At 49.5% G+C, this 15,969-nt stretch overlaps 1 protein-coding gene across 1 annotated transcript in view; it reads right to left on the minus strand.

Annotated features, from left to right (window-relative positions):
- The window catches only part of IKBKE (inhibitor of nuclear factor kappa B kinase subunit epsilon), a 32,934-nt gene extending 28,257 nt beyond the window's left edge, over positions 1–4,677 (minus strand). Inside the window, 3 exon segments of the mRNA XM_038749348.1 lie at positions 1,550–1,690; positions 2,843–2,964; positions 4,617–4,677. Coding sequence (XP_038605276.1) covers positions 1,550–1,690; positions 2,843–2,929 — 228 coding nt within the window. The 5' untranslated portion in view covers positions 2,930–2,964; positions 4,617–4,677.
- Positions 4,678–15,969: the final 11,292 nt, after the last annotated feature.

Below are 15,969 nucleotides of genomic sequence, written 5' to 3' on the forward strand. Positions count from 1 at the left end.
GGGTACATACAAGCTAATCAGGTTGGACACAGTCCCTGCATAGGGCTCACAGTCTAAATCCCCATTTTATAGACAAGGTAACTGAGGCAGAGAGAAGTGAAGTGACTTGCCCAAGGTCACACAGCAGACAAGTGGCATCGCCAGGATTAGAAATGAGGTCCTTCTGACTCCAGGCCCATGCTCTAGCCACTTAATGATAATAATAATAATGATGGTATTTGTAAGCGCTTACTATGTGCCAGGCACTGTTCTAAGCACTGGGGTAGTTACAAGATAATCAGGTTGGACACAGTCCCTGTCCCACATGGGGCTCGCAATCGTAATCTCCTTTTTATGGATGAGATAACTGAAGCACAGAGAAGTTAAGAGATTTGCCTAAATTCACACAGCAGATAACTGGCAGATCTGGGATTAGAACCCAGGTCCTCTGACTCCAAGACCTGTCCTTTCCTCAGTCGGCCATGCTGCTTTTCACAAGGAAGCTTTGATCATGTAGCTACTATCTCCCCTTCCCACCCACTGCTCTCCCCAGGAAGGATCCCAAAAGTCAAATAAAAGAAATTTCAAGTCTTCATCACTCATACGTCAAAACCTTGGAGGCTATTGGCAAGGCTGAGCTGGGCTGGCTTGGACTCTATCTGTATTTCCCAATCATTTGGATACTACAAGCCCCCAAATGACTCCTGGTCTAAATTATCCAGATGTTTAAAAGTGGCAAGGCTTTTTGCCGGATCTATTTGGATACACTGGTCCAAATGGGGCTTTTTGGCCACCAGTTCACTGGGCAATCTGCACTGGAAGACCGATGTCGGAATGGAACCTCTTGTTCTAGGCCTCTGGCTTCTTCTTGGTCCAAACTACAGCCTGGCAGGAGGCTCGGGAATTGGGCAAGCTGGAGGCAGAAACGAGGCACAGCCCCTTTCCCAGGCAGGAGGGTCAGCAGCAGGCTGACCAATACTCGCTGTTTAGCCAGGAAAGTCCCAGGCTTGGGGACTTGGAACTGAGATTGCCCCAATTAAGCTGGTCGGCTTATCTGGCACTGCCCCTGGGAGGCTCATTTTAAAGCTACAGATGCTCACGAAGAAGTTGGACCAGGCTCTGTATAGGGATCACAGGTTTCTGGTACTTGGAGTTCAACAGTAGAGAAGCAGCGTGGCTCAATGGAAAGAGCCCGGGCTTTGGAGTCAGAGGTCATGGGTTCAAATTCCCGCTCCGCCACTTGTCAGTTGTGTGACTTTGGGCAAGTCATTTAACTTCTCTGGGCCTCAGTTACCTCATCTGTAAAATGGGGATTAAGACTGTGAGCCCCTTTGGGACAATCTGATCACCTTGTAAGCACCCCAGCGCTTAGAACAGTGCTTTGCACATAGTAAGTGCTTAATAAATGCCATTTAAAAAAAGTGGTTCTGAGGGGCTGAGGGACTTCACACGGCCTGCCCTTCTTGGCTCTCGGTTGAGGGAAGGGGAAGGTGTCCCCGTGTCACCCTCGGGAGGGAAGGCCTCACGACCCCTCAGCTGACCCCCGGAAGCGGGAGTTAGGCACACTTACAGTTTCCTCCACGGCAAACAGCTTGATGATGTTCTGATGTTTCAGTTTCCGCAGGACCTCAAACTCCCGCATTTGCACCTCCGGGGGACGGTGGTAGCTAGCATTGTTGAAGACCTTCACTGCCACCAGCTCCCCAGATTTCTGCCAGTGAGGGGATAGGTCTGAGTCCCACTGCAGATGCTGCCCACACCAGGGAGAGACCGTTTTCAGGTCTCCCTCAGCCCAGCCACCACCCCCAGGATGAGGGCAGGGCAGTTGGAGTGGGAGAGGGAGACTCCTGACAGGGGATTCAGAGGGGTGGTAACTCTGGAGTTGAGAGGGAGGAACTTCGGGGGTATCAGCTCCCAGTTGGTCTCACTGAAGTCCCAGGCTGGTCCAGTTTGGGCCTTGCGTGTGGATCAGGATCGGTCCACCCTGCAGCACTTCAAGGGCTCCTGCTCTCTTTGACAGTGACTACTTCCAGGTCATTCCTGCTCTAAGGTCTCACAGAAGGCAGATCAGTTCTTTCCCAAAATCCCAGGGGCAGGAAAGGAAGTGGGGGAGTGGGTGTCTCTGTTTCTTTGGGTCTTGGATCCCACGGGCCTTCTGGGACTTGTGAACCAACTCAATTTCCTCAGGACACTGGGCCAAGGCTAAGCTAGGAGTATCCAGAACACTCCATGGTCTGCTGCTGATCGCCACAGATTCCTCTAAGGGAGTTCTCTTCTGGGCAGGCAAATCCTCGCTTAGCCCACGTGGGCCCATGCAGAATTGGCTCCTTCTTGGGAGCTGATAAGCTAAACAATGTGTGACCACCATACAGTCCCTTGTTTCCAGTTCCCTAGCATGCAGACCAAGACTGAGATTCTGCCAGTGAAATAATAATAATAACAATAATACTAACTGTAGTATTTGTTAAGCACTTATTATAGACCAAGCACTGTACTGAGCCCTGTGGAAGATACAATATGTGCAGACCGGACGCAGTCCCTGTCCCACGGGGGGCTCACAGTCTAAGGGAAAGGGAGAACAGGGATTGAATCCTCATTTTAGAGAGGAGACTGAGGTGCAGAGAAGTTATTTCCCCAAGGTTACCCAGCAAGCAGGTGGTGGAGTAGGAATTATAATAGTTATATAATAATTATTATAAATAATAATAATAATAATAATAACTATTATAATAATAGTAACCCTGTACTATTTCCAGGAGACTACTCAGAGAGCAGGACAAGATGACCTCCAGGAGACCCCTTGGCTTTCAGACTCCAAGGACCCACAGTACTTTGGGCCCAAGTGAGTCCCAGATCACGGTACCTTGTTGCGAGCCTTGTAGACACTGGCGGTGGCCCCCTGGCCCAGGATGTCATCTGTGTGCCAGAGGTAGTTGGCCGTACTCTGCATATTCTATCCCACAGGAGAACTGGATGGGATTCAGCCTAGCCAAGAGACAGGAATCAGTGAGCCAACAAAGGACACAGGACCAACATGACTAGTAGATGCTCACTCTGGTAAAAAGGAATGAGCAGGGGAAGGGGGCGGGGTCTACAGGGAGGGTCTGGGAATGCTGCTTGGGAAAATTCAGGAACTTTCCCCAGACACCCAGTGAATTGGCATAGAGGCTGGAATTTGACCATGTTGCCCCCAGGAGTTACATCCTCTGACTCATTCAGGGGGCTTCTATCCAATTCTTCCTGGGGGTGCCTTTTCAGGTTGAATCAGCCCACAGAGAGAAACCCCCTGCTGCTTCTCCCCCTCTGCTCGATTCTCTGAGCACCAGGGCCTAGTGCTGGGGAAGCAGCCCAGTTGGTCCTCCGGGCCCCCACCCTCCCCTAACAGCTTGAACATAAATCCCCAGGATTGCGACACTGAACGCTGCGGCCATGCCGGCCTGCACACAGAGGAAACCCACTGCTTCCTGCTGCAACCCAGCAGAGCTCTGGGGCCTGGCCAGTACCGGCCACCACCCCAGGGGACCTGCCCCTTCCAACCTTGGCATGATCCAGGCAGGGGCATGAAGGAAAAAGTTGCTCTCCATCATCTCCTGCCTCCCCTATGTGCTACCATGGGGCAATTTCCAAAAAACAAGTATAGGACAAACCCATTCCAGGCCAGAGTCCGGGCCAAAGCCTCTGGATGAAAAGGACTGTGGGGCACGGGGGGCTTGACCACACCGAAGGACTGGGCAACTTGGGCTCTGCTCCTTCAGCCCTGCTGCTGCTGCATCTGGGATAACATTGTTCTCATGGAGGCTTTTAGAGAAAGGTAGCATCCCCCGACCCTTCCACAGGCAGCCAACTAGGGAAAAGGATCACACCCAGTCTTCTCTGGTTTCTGATGCCACCGCTGTCCTGGCCCAAAATTCATCCTTACCTCCTCCCGGGGTAGGGCTCACAGAGGCCCTTTCAGCCTTTCCTGTTGGTCTCACCCAACACAGGGCCTGGGGGTCAGTGGTGAGGGGCTTCTAGCCGGTGACTTACAATGGCCAGCTAAGGCGGAGCAGGGGTGTGTGTTCGGGATATGCCACCTGTCATTCCCACAGCCAGAGACAGACAGGGGAGGCCTCAGTTATTGGCCCAAAACCCAGGAGTCCTCCAAGGACCCAAGGGAAACCAAGGCCGAGCAGAAAGGAAGCCCGAGGGCTTCCAAGGGAATGCAGAGCCAGAAATTGGGATGGGGCGGGAGGAAGGTGGGGGTGCCCAGCCCAGGGAGGGCAGGGAGAGTGGGAGAGGATCGAGGTGACCGCGGTCCAGGTAGGCTTCAGCAAAGATGCTCACTTTATCAGCAGAACCTTTGACCCCAGGCCACCCAGGAAGAGCACCCTCGGGGGAGGGAAGGCTCCTATCCCCCAGCCCCAACGCTGGCTAGAGCCCAGGAAGGCACAAGGGTGGGCATCACTCAGCCCTGAGCACATGGGGACACAGAAATGCAACCGGTGTCACCTGACACACCTGGGTGAGGCTGACTGGACTTCCTGCTGCTGTCCAGGGCCTCACTTTCACCCCTAGATCTGACCCAGGCGATCCCACTTGACTCTGCCCTCTCCCCCCTGCCCCAGGGGGTGCCCACCACGCCACAGAAACCCACTCACCTGGAGACTGGGGCCACTCAGGGGAAGAGGAGGAGGACCAGGAGGAGAGGAAAGAGGCGGGAAAAGGGGAGGAGGAAGAACAGGAGAAGGGGAGAGAAAGTAAGAGTAGGGAGGCAGGGGAGGCTCCAGTCCAGACCAAGGGCAAATTCTTAGAGAACTTCTTCCCTGGCTGTAGCAGAGTAGGGAGTCAGCTCTCATCTCTCTTCCACTTCCTGCTTGCTGTCTCTCTTTCTTGTGCTCTCTCTTCTTAAAGCAACAGGGGCCGTTTTCACCCTCTGCCTTCCCGCCCCCAGAGAGAGACTGGAGGTTCCCTTTCTCATGGGGATCGAGTCAACTTTGACACCCATGCAGGGCTGGTGTGTAGCCTGCTTCCCTTAATTGTAATTTTTTTTTTTACTGCCTGTCTCCTTGAGGGCAGGGATCTATATTTTTTTCTTTTTTAAAAAATTGGTTAAGCCCGCAGTATGAGGCAGGCACTGCAATAGCCCCTGGGGTACAAGATAATTGAATTGGTCACAGTCCCCGTTAGACCTAGGGCTCACAGTCTTAATCCCCAATTTACAGAAGAGGAAACTGAGGCCCGGAGAAGTGAAGTGATGTGTCCAAGGTCACACAGCAGACGAGTGGCAGGACCAGGATTAGAACTCAGGTCCTTTGACTCTCAGGCCCGAGCTCTTTCCACTATGCCATGCTGCTTGTCATGTCTCGTGTCTACTTTGTTATACTTTCCCAAGGGCTTAGCCCTGTGCTCTGTACACAGTAAGTGCCCTGTAAATGCCAATGATTGAGTGATTGGACTGGATGATTCAGGAATGGTTCAATAGCCATATTGGATGCTCGCCAGCCTAAGGTTGAAGGAAAGACCAATCAGAGGGTGGGTCCAGAGTCAGGATTCCACATCAGATCTCAGTTCCTGCCCAGGGCCAGGCAGGCCTTGGACACACAGGTTGGTAGAGGGAAGTCTCAATGCCCTGGCAGGTTAGGTGAGTTAGAAAAATGCAAAACTGCTTGAAGAGTTCAGATTCTCACACCCAAATTCTGCTAGCCAGAGCCAGAGCAAACCAGCCAGTCAGCTGCTGGAGCCCCCAGTCCCCAGACCTGGGAGCCCCCAGTACCTACAGCTCAGAGCACCCAGGGTTCAGAAACCCTAGTGCCCAGAGCCCTGTAAGTGGGTTCTAAGGAGGGACAGGAAAGGAAAGAATTGTTCGATTGATTGATCGGAAGAAGAGACTGTGGCCCCTCTGGGTCTTCCACCGGGCTCTCCCCAGAGAACCAGCCGAATCCTGGTTCTCTCACCGTGATAAATTTTGCCAACTTGTACTTCCCAAGCGCTTAGTACAGTGCTCTGCACACAGTAAGTGCTCAATAAATACGATTGATTGATTGATTGATTGAAAGGAGAAACCCTGCCTTCAAAGAACTGATGGTCTAATAGGGGTGTCATGTATAGTGCTAAAACAAGGGTCAGAAGTCTGAAAAGCCAGCCTTACTTACAAACACGAACAAGAGAAATCAACATTTTTTTGACCCATAGACAAGTGCTGAGGGGTGGACTAGCAGGACGAGGGTCACTGTGACTGTGACTGTGATCGCAGTGATCCCAAGAGGCCTTCCCAGACTAAGCCCCACTTTTCCTCATCTCCCACTCCCTTCTGTGTCACCCTGACTCACTCTCTTTGCTCGTCCCCCCTCTCCACCCCACAGCTCTTATGTATATATCTGTAATTTGATTTATATATACTGATGCCTGTTTATTTGTATTGATGTCTGTCTCCCCTCCTCTAGACTGTGAGCTTCTTGTGGGCAGGGATTGTCTCTCTTTATTGCTCTATTGAACTTTCCCAAGTGCTTAGTACAGTACTATGCACACAGTAAGGGCTAAATAAGTACGAGTGAATGAATGAATGAATGACTGGCAGAATTGAAGTGACTGAAAGGATCATGGAGACTCTTGGGTTCAGTGTGAATGGTGGGATTGAGATGACTGACGGTATCAGGGTGACTGGAGCCATGGTGGTGGAGTTTAGATGGGAAGAGGCTCTCCCCGGCAGCATCCAACAAGCTTTCAACAAGCATCCAACAAGGCCGTTGTGGGTCCTAGGCAGCACGGAGTAATCAATCTTCCCATTTTACAGAGGGGAGCCTGAGGCCCAGAAAGGAAAAATGGCCTGTCCAAGGTCCCTGCACAAAACATCTTCCAAGTGTCTTAGTGCCAGTGATCACTGCTTTCCAGTACCCTTTTGGTCTATGCAGGCGTGGGGGACAAAGAACCCTTCGGCAGCAGAATGGGATCAGGATGACTGGTAAGATCAATCAGTCAGTCAGTCAATTGTTTTTATTGAGTGCTTATTGTGTGTAGAGCACTGTACTAAGCACTTGGGAGAGTACAAAATAACAAGAAACAGACACATTTCCTGCCTACAACCAGTTTACAGCCTGGAGTGGGGACAGACATGAATATAAATGAATAAATTACAGATATGTACATAAGAGCTGTGGGGCTGGGAGGAGGGATGAATAAAAGGAGCAAGTCAGGGAGATGCAGAAGGGAGTGGAAGAAAAGGAAAAAAGGGCTTAAACAGGGAAGGCCTCTTGGAAGAGGTGTGCCTTCAATAAGGCTTGGAAGTGGGGGAGAGTTGTTGGATATGTTGGATATGAAAAAGGAGGACATTCCAGGCCAGAAGCAAGACTTGGGAAAGAGGTCAGCAGTGAGATAGGGAAGATTGAGGTACAGTGAGATTAGCATTAGAGGAGTGTAGTGTGTGGGCTGGGTTGAAGTCGGAGAGTATCCGGGTGAGGTAGGAGGGGGTAAGGTGATTGAGAGCTTTAAAGATGATGGTGAAGAGTTTCTGTTTGATATGGAGGTAGATGGAAGACCACTGGAGGTTCTTCAGGAGTGGGGAAACATGGCCTGAACGTTTTTTGTAGAAAAATGATCCAGGCAGCAGAGTGAATGAAGTAGGGACTGGAGTTGGGAGAGACAGGAGGCAGGGAGGTCAGCAAAGAGGCTGCTAACAGTAATCAAGGCGGGTTAGGATAAGTGGTTGGATTAATGTGGAAGCAGTTTGGATGGAGAGGAAAGGGTGGATTTTAGCGATGTTAAAACTGAGTGATGAGCTTACAGTCTAGAGGGCCAAGCCAGGGCCAGGCTTAAATCTCCCCGCCCACCCATCTTCCCTCAAGTCCCCCATCATCTCCTTAGTGGTGGATCTGGGCTGGGGGAGTACAGCAAATGACAGAGACACTGCTGCCCTAGAACTGAAACCTGTGCACACATGATGTCTCTGTGGGCTCCTGAGACTCTCTGTAGTCCCATGAGGTAAGTCTCCCAGGCAGACCTGGACCTGGGTAATAATAATATTGATTGTTGTATTTGTTGAGCTCTGTGTGGAAGAGGGACTGAGTTCAAACTGATTTGCCTGTTTCTACCCCAGCACTTAGTACAGTGCTTGGCACATAGTATGTGCTTAACAAATACTATAATTATTAATATTATCATCATCATCATCATCAATCGTATTTATTGAGCGCTTACTGTGTGCATAGCACTGTACTAAGCGCTTGGGAAGTACAAATTGGCAACATATAGAGACAGCCCCTACCCAACAGTGGGATCACAGTCTAAAAGTGGGCTCACAGTCTAAAAGGTGTTAGGTGTTAGGTGTTAAGCACTGGGTTAGATACAAGCTAATCAGGTCGGACATAGTCCCTGTCCCCTATGGGGCTCACAGTCTCAACCCCCATTTTACAGATGAGTTAACTGAGGCCCAGAGGAGTTAAGTGACTTCCCAAGGTCACACCACAGACATGCGGCAGAGCCGGGATTACAACCCAAGTCCCTCTGACCCCCAGGACCACGCTCTATCCTCTAAGCCACGCTGCTTCTCCGAGACGCAGAGATCACAAGGATCAGCTTTGGCCAGGCAGGCTGGGGCCAGAGTTAGGGACGAATTGGGTGAGGGGGGTGGCAGAGAGACCCCGCTTGGGCAGGCCTCTACCATTGTGCCTGCAAAGAACTGGTTAACAGCAGGAACCTCCGCCGTTTCACAGATGACTGGAAGGGACTTTCCCATGGCTTCACCTGGTAGTTTCCTCTCACAGCCCCACCCCCTGACACTGTGTACCACAGCGAGAGCCCACAGTGTCTCTCTCACACACACATAGACATACACACACACACACACATTCTCTGCTTCTGGCTTCTCCCTGTTCTTTCTCTTGTCAACAGTGGTATTTATTGAGCATTTACTGTGTGAACAACACCGCAGTAAGTGCTTGTGAGAGTAAAACACAACAGAATTGGCAGTTACGTTCCCCACCCACAAGTCTTACGTTTGATTTCCATGGACCTATGGATCTGGGAGGATTCGGACCGGCTGTCTATGTACCGGGCAAATTGATCAGGTGGATGGGCACAAAGGAAAATGACTCCCAACTGATTCTTAATGGCCCAACTGTCCATTGCCTTGTTTTAGGGGGTGACAGCACTGGTACTGTAGACTGTAAGCTGGTTGTCTGCTTCTTGTTCTACTGTACTCTTCCCAGCGCTTAGAACAGGGCTCTGCACTCAGTAAGCCCTCACTAAATATGATTGAATGAATGACTGAATATACCAGCAAAGTTCACAGTGGGTCCCGCCTCTGGACTCAGGGAGACAAAGAGACTGAAGCAGCTCACTGACCATCCTGCTCAGGTTTATTTCCTGATTGGTTCAGAAATATGCGAGACAGGAAGCCCACATTTCATGATGGGAGTGCTAGCAGTCCTGACTTTCTCCCAGGTGATCCCTCAACTATCTTGAAAAGCACCTTTCTTCCTAGGCCTGGCAATGTTTACCTTTTTATCTCTTCAAAATTCTTACTCCTAACCTCCTCCACTCTATCTTCCAATCCTTACTCTCCTTGGATTCCTTCTTTACTTCAAATGTGTCCAAGAGTCTCCTACGCAGGAAAAAAGACAACTTGGCCCTGCCAAGCCATCCAGTTCTGGCCCCATCTGCCTTCTCTTTTTCCTGTCTAAACTATGTGGAATAATAATAATAGCAATAATAATAATGATGATGTTTGTTAAGGATTTATAATGTGCCAAACATGTACCAAGAGCTGGAGTCTTAACAAGATACAGTCCCTGTCCCACTTGAGGTTCACAGTCTAGACGAAAGGGAGAAGTATTAATCGCTATTTTACAGTTGAGGAAACACAGGCACAGAGAATTTAAGTGTCTTGACTAAAGTCACACAGCAGGCAAGTGGCAAAGTCAGGATTAGAATCTAGGTCCTCTGCCTCCTGGGCCCATTTTCTTTTCACTAGGCCATGCTGCTTCTTAGCATAGGCTTTGTCTTTTCAGGTTTTAAACTTTTACTACCTCACTTCTTCACTGCATACAGTGCCACCTCTCCTTTGTGTCCCTTATGATCTGGGTGCTGAGTGATAATGGGTGCATTCACCCCTGGGGGAGATGGTGTCAGAGCTCCATTCATTCATTCATTCAATCGTATTTATTGAGCGCTTGCTGTGTGCAGAGCACTGTACTAAGCATTTGGGAAGTACAAGTCGGCAACATATAGAGACGGTCTCTACCTAACAACGGGCTCACAGTCTAGAAGGGGGAGACAGAGAACCAAACAAAACATGTAGATAGGTGTCAAAATCGTCAGAACAAATAGAATTAAGGCTAGATGCACATCATTAACAAAATAAATAGAATAGTAAATATGTACAAGTAAAATAGAATAATAAACCTGTACAAATATATATACAAGTGCTGTGGGGAGGGGAAGGAGGTAGGGCCGGGGGGATGGGGAGGAGGAGAGGAAAAAGGGGGCTCAGTGTGGGAAGGCCTCCTGGAGGAGGTGAGCTCTCAGTAGGGCTTTGAAGGGAGGAAGAGAGCTAGCTTGGCGGATGTGTGGAGGGAGGGCATTCCAGGCCAGGGGGAGGACGTGGGCCGGGAGTCGACGGCGGGACAGGCGAGAATGAGGTACAGTGAGGAGGTTAGCGGCAGAGGAGTGGAGGGTGCGGGCTGGGCTGTAGAAGGAGAGAAGGGAGGTGAGGTAGGAGGAGGCGAGGTGATGGACAGCCTTGAAGCCGAGAGTGAGGAGTTTTTGCTTGACGCGTAGGTTGACAGGCAGCCACTCCACTCCAGAGCTGGTTGGAGTTGGTGTCACTAGCCCATCACCTGGCAAGCCTGATCAGTCAGTCAGTCAATCAATCATATTTATTGAGAGTTCACTGTGTGCAGAGCACTGTACTAAACATTTGGGAGAGCATTTTACAACAATAAACAGACACATTCCCTGCCCTCCCGCCATTTCCCGGTTTCCAGCTTGCCCAGTTGTGCTGAAGACAACAGGATATTCTTTAGGTGCTGTTGTTTTTTGTTTCCTGTTTTGGCCTTTCCCCCTGCTTTTTGGAAATGGAAAAGCACCCTGACCCTGGTTAAATTGCTCTGGGTATTATACCCAGGGACGTGTCTGCTAATTCTGTTGTAGCGTGGCTCAGTGGAAAGAGCATGGGCTTTGGAGTAGGAGTTCATGGGTTCAAATTCTGGCTCTGCCAATTGTCAGCTGTGTGACTTTAGGCAAGTCACTTAACTTCTCTGTGCCTCACTTACCTCATCTGTAAAATGGGGATTAAGACTGTGAGCCCCCCGTGGGACAAACTGATCACCTTGTAACCTTCCCAGCGCTTAGAACAGTGCTTTGCACATAGTAAGCGCTTAATAAATGTCATTATTATTATTTACTGTATTCTCCCGAGCTCTTAGTACAGTAATCCGCACACAGTAAATACCACTGATTGATTGATTGATGGCTACGAAAGGGGGTAGGTCACTGTGGTCCTGCTGCTGCTGAGGTTTCAGACACATTTTGTTCCCTGGGCATTGCTGTATACCTCCTCCCTAGCAGCCACCATGCATTAGATGCTGCTCAGTACAGGGAAACATTCATTCATTCATTCAATCATATTTATTGAGAGCTTACTGTGTGCAAAGCACTGTACTAAGTGCTTGGGAACTACAGGTCGGCAACATGTAGAGACGGTCCCTACCCAACAACTGGCTCACAGTCTAGAAGGGGGAGACAGACAACAAAACAAAACATATCAAACAGTCAGTAGAGTGTGGAAAGCTCGAAACAAACCATCATCACTACTATCGCTACTAAAAAACAACTCAAAGGCATGTCCTGCTGACTGCAGTTTCCTCTATCTGTAATTTATTTTAATACTATCTCCCCAATTCAGTTGTACTCTCCCAAATGCTAAGTGCACTATTTTCCTCTTCATCTCTGTATTTTTACGGAAAAAACTATGCAAGTGTACCAGAAATTCTCAGTACGACACTCACACCCATGGACAACAATCTCACTGTCACCAGCATCAACTTAAAATTGAAGACAACCTCTTGGCTTAAAAGCTTGCCATCTTGATTGTGATTTTGGGCACTTTTCTGTCAATTTCCTCCCACTTTCAAGCCATCTCCATATCCCGCTGATTTTTCTTCTATTTTCCTCTTATTCTTTTGCTATGGGAAACAGCGTGGCCTAGTGGAAAAAGCACCAGTTTGGGAGTCGGAGGACCTGGGTTCTAATGCCAGCTTTGACATTTGTCTGTGGTGTGACCTTGGGCAAGTCACTTAATTTCTCTGTGCTTCAGTTCCCTCATCTGCAAAATGGGGATTCAATACCTATTCTCCTGCTTACTTCAAGCCTCATGTGGGACATAGTGATCTTGTATCTACCCCATTGGTAAGTACAGTGCTCGGCATATAGTGAGAGCTTAACAAATACCACAACTATTATCATATTTCCCAGAACCATCCCTTCCTCATCCCTAGTTTAAGCTCATTATCCCAGCTGGGTTACTGAAACCATCCCCTTATTGCAATCTCTGCCTCGTGTCTCCCCCCGCTTCAGTATACGGATACACATATCATCATTTTAAAATGCCTTTTGATAATAATAATTACTATTATTATTATTATGGTATTTGTTAAGTGCTAACTATGTGCCCGGCACTGTTCTAAGCACTGGGGTAGATACAAAATAATCGGGTTGGGCATAGTCCCTGTCTCACATAGGGCTCACACTCTTAATCCCATTTTACAGATGAGGGAACTGAGGTACAGAGAAGTTATGTGACTTGCCCAAGGTAATGATAATAATAACGGTATTTGTTAAGCACTTACTATGTGCCAGGCACGGTACTAAGTCCTGGGCTAGGATGCAGACAGATCGGGTTGGATAAAGTCCCTGTCGCACACGGGACTCAGTCTCATTCCCCATTTTAAAGATGAGATAACTGAGGCACAGAGAGGTGAAGGGACTAGCACGAGGTCACACCACAGACAAGTGGCAGAGTTAGAATTAGAACCCACGTCCTTCTGATTCCCAAGTCCGGGCTAGGTCACACAACAGACAAGCAATGGAGATGGGATTAGAACCCATGATCTTCTCACTCCCAGGTGTGTGCTCTATCCACTAGAACATGCTGCTTACCATACAGAGCCCTCGAAAATTTCCAGTGGCTAACCATTTCTTTTCGTATAAAACCAAACCTCCTGAACATCAGAGTCAAGGCTATCACCTTTTTTGCTTTGCCCCATGAAACCCGCTCTTGACCCCATCTCCCCTTCTAGTTATCGCCCTATCTCCCTCCTACCCTTCATTCATTCATTCATTCAATTGTATTTATTGAGCGCTTACTGTGTGCAGAGCACTGTACTAAACACTTGGGAAGTCCAAGTTGGCAACATATAGAGATGGTCCCTTCCCAACAAGGGGCTCACAGTCTAGAAGGGGGAGACAGACAACAAAACAAAACATATTAACAAAATAAAATAAATAGAATAGTAAATATGTACCAGTAAAATAGAGTAATAAATATGTACAAACATATATACAGGTGCTGTGGGGAGGGGAAGGAGGTAAGGCGGGGAGGATGGGGAGGGGGAGAGGAAGGAGGGGGCTCAGTGTGGGAAGGCCTCCTGGAGGAGGTGAGCTCTCAGTAGGGCTTTGAAGGGAGGAAGAGAGCTAGCTTGGCGGATGTGTGGAGGGAGGGCATTCTGGGCCAGGGGGAGGACGTGGGCCGGGGGTCGACGGCGGGATAGGCGAGAATGAGGCACGGTGAGGAGGTTAGCGGCAGAGGCGAGAATGAGGCACAGTGAGGAGGTTAGCAGCAGAGGAGTGGAGGCTATGGGCTGGGCTGTAGAAGGAAAGAAGGGAGGTGAGGTAGGAGGGGGCAAGGTGATGTAGAGCCTCGAAGCTGAGAGTGAAGAGTTTTTGCCTGATGTGTACACTGACTGGTAGCCACTGGAGATTTTTGAGGAGGGGAGTAACATGCCCAGAGCGTTTCTGCACAAAAATGATCCAGGCAGCAGCATGAAGTATAGATTGAAGTGGGGAGAGACAGGAGGATGTGAGATCAGAGAGAAGGCTGATGCAGTAATCCAATTGGGATAGGATGTTTCCAAACTCCTAGAACGAGTTGTCTACACGCGCTGCCTCGAATTCCTCAACGCCAGCTCTCTCCTTGACCCCCTCCAATCTAACTTCTGTCCCCTACACGCCACCGAAACTGCCCTCTCAAAGGTCACCAATGACCTCCTTCTTGCCGAATCCAACGGCTCTTACTCTATCCTAATCCTTCTCGACCTCTCAGTTGCCTTCAACACTGTGGACCACCCCCTTCTCCTCAACACACTATCCAACCCTGGCTTCAAAGACTCCATCCTCTCCTGGTTCTCCTCTTATCTCTCCGGCCATTCATTCTCAGTCTCCTTTGTGGGCTCCTCCTCCCCCTTCCATCCCCGTACTGTAGGGGTTCCTCAAGGGTCAGTTCTTGGTCCCCTTCTGTTCTCTATCTACACTCACTCCCTTGGTGACCTCATTCGCTCCCACGGCTTCAACTATCATCTCTATGCTGATGACACCCAGATCTACATCTCTGCCCCTGCTCTCTCTCCCTCCCTCCAGGCTCGTGTCTCCTCCTGCCTTCAGGACATCTCCATCTGGATGTCTGCTCACCATCTCAAACTCAATATGTCCAAGACTGAACTCCTTATCTGCCCTCCCAAACCCTGCCCTCTCCCTGACTTTCCCATCACTGTGGATGGCACCACCATCCTTCCCGTCTCACGAGCCCGTAACCTTGGTGTCATCCTCGACTCTGCTCTCTCATTCACCCCTCACATCCAATCCGTCACCAAAACCTGCCGGTCTCACCTCCACAACATCGCCAAGATCCGCCCTTTCCTCTTCATCCAAACTGCTACCTTGCTGGTTCAATCTCTCATCCTATCCTGACTGGATTACTGCATCAGCCTCCTCTCTGATCTCCCATCCTCTTGCCTCTCCCCACTTCAGTCCATACTTCACTCTGCTTCCTGGATCATCTTTGTGTAGAAACGCTCTGGGTGTGTTACTCCCCTCCTCAAAAACCTCCAGTGGCTGCCTGTCAACCTACGAATTAAGCAAAAACTCCTCACTCTCAGCTTCAAAGCTCTCCCTCACCTCGCCCCCTCCTACCTCACCTCCCTTCTCTCCTTCTCCAGCCCAGCCCGCACCCTCCACTCCTCTGCCACTAACCTCCTCACCGGGCCTCGTTCTCGCCTGTCCCACCGTCGACCCCCGGCCCACGTCCTCCCCCTGGCCTGGAATGCCCTCCCTCCGCACATCCGCCAAGCTAGCTTTCTTCCTCCCTTCAAAGCCCTACTGAGAGCTCACCTCCTCCTGGGGGAGGCCTTCCCAGACTGAGCCCCCTTTTTCCTCCCCTACTCCCCATCCCCCCCACCCTACCTCTTTTCCCTCCCCACAGCACTTGTATAGATGTGTGCAGATTTACTAATTTTACTTGCACATATTTACTATTCTATTTATTTTGTTAATGATGTGCATATAGCTTTAATTCTATTTGTTCTGACGATTTTGACACCTGTCAACATGTTTTGTTTTGTTGTCTGTCTCCCCCTTCTAGACCGTGAGCCCGTTGTTGGGTAGGGACCGTCTCTGTTCATTCATTCATTCATTCAATCGTATTTATTGAGTGCTTACTGTGTGCAGAGCACTGTACTAAGCACTTGGGAAGTACAAGTTGGCAACATATAGAGACAGTCTCTATCCAACAGTGGGCTCACAGTGTAGAAGGGGGAGACAGACAACAAAACAAAACAAAACATATTAACAAAATAAAATAAATAGGATAAATATGTACAAATAAAATAGAGTAATAAATACGTACAAACATATATGAGAAGCAGCGTGGCTCAGTGCACGGGATTTGGAGTCAGAGGTCATGAGTTCAAATCCCGGCTCCGCCACTTGTCAGCTTTGTGACTTTGGGCAAGTCACCTAACGTCT

This window comes from Tachyglossus aculeatus, chromosome 7 (genome assembly GCF_015852505.1).
Source record: "Tachyglossus aculeatus isolate mTacAcu1 chromosome 7, mTacAcu1.pri, whole genome shotgun sequence".
Classification (NCBI taxonomy): domain Eukaryota; kingdom Metazoa; phylum Chordata; class Mammalia; order Monotremata; family Tachyglossidae; genus Tachyglossus; species Tachyglossus aculeatus.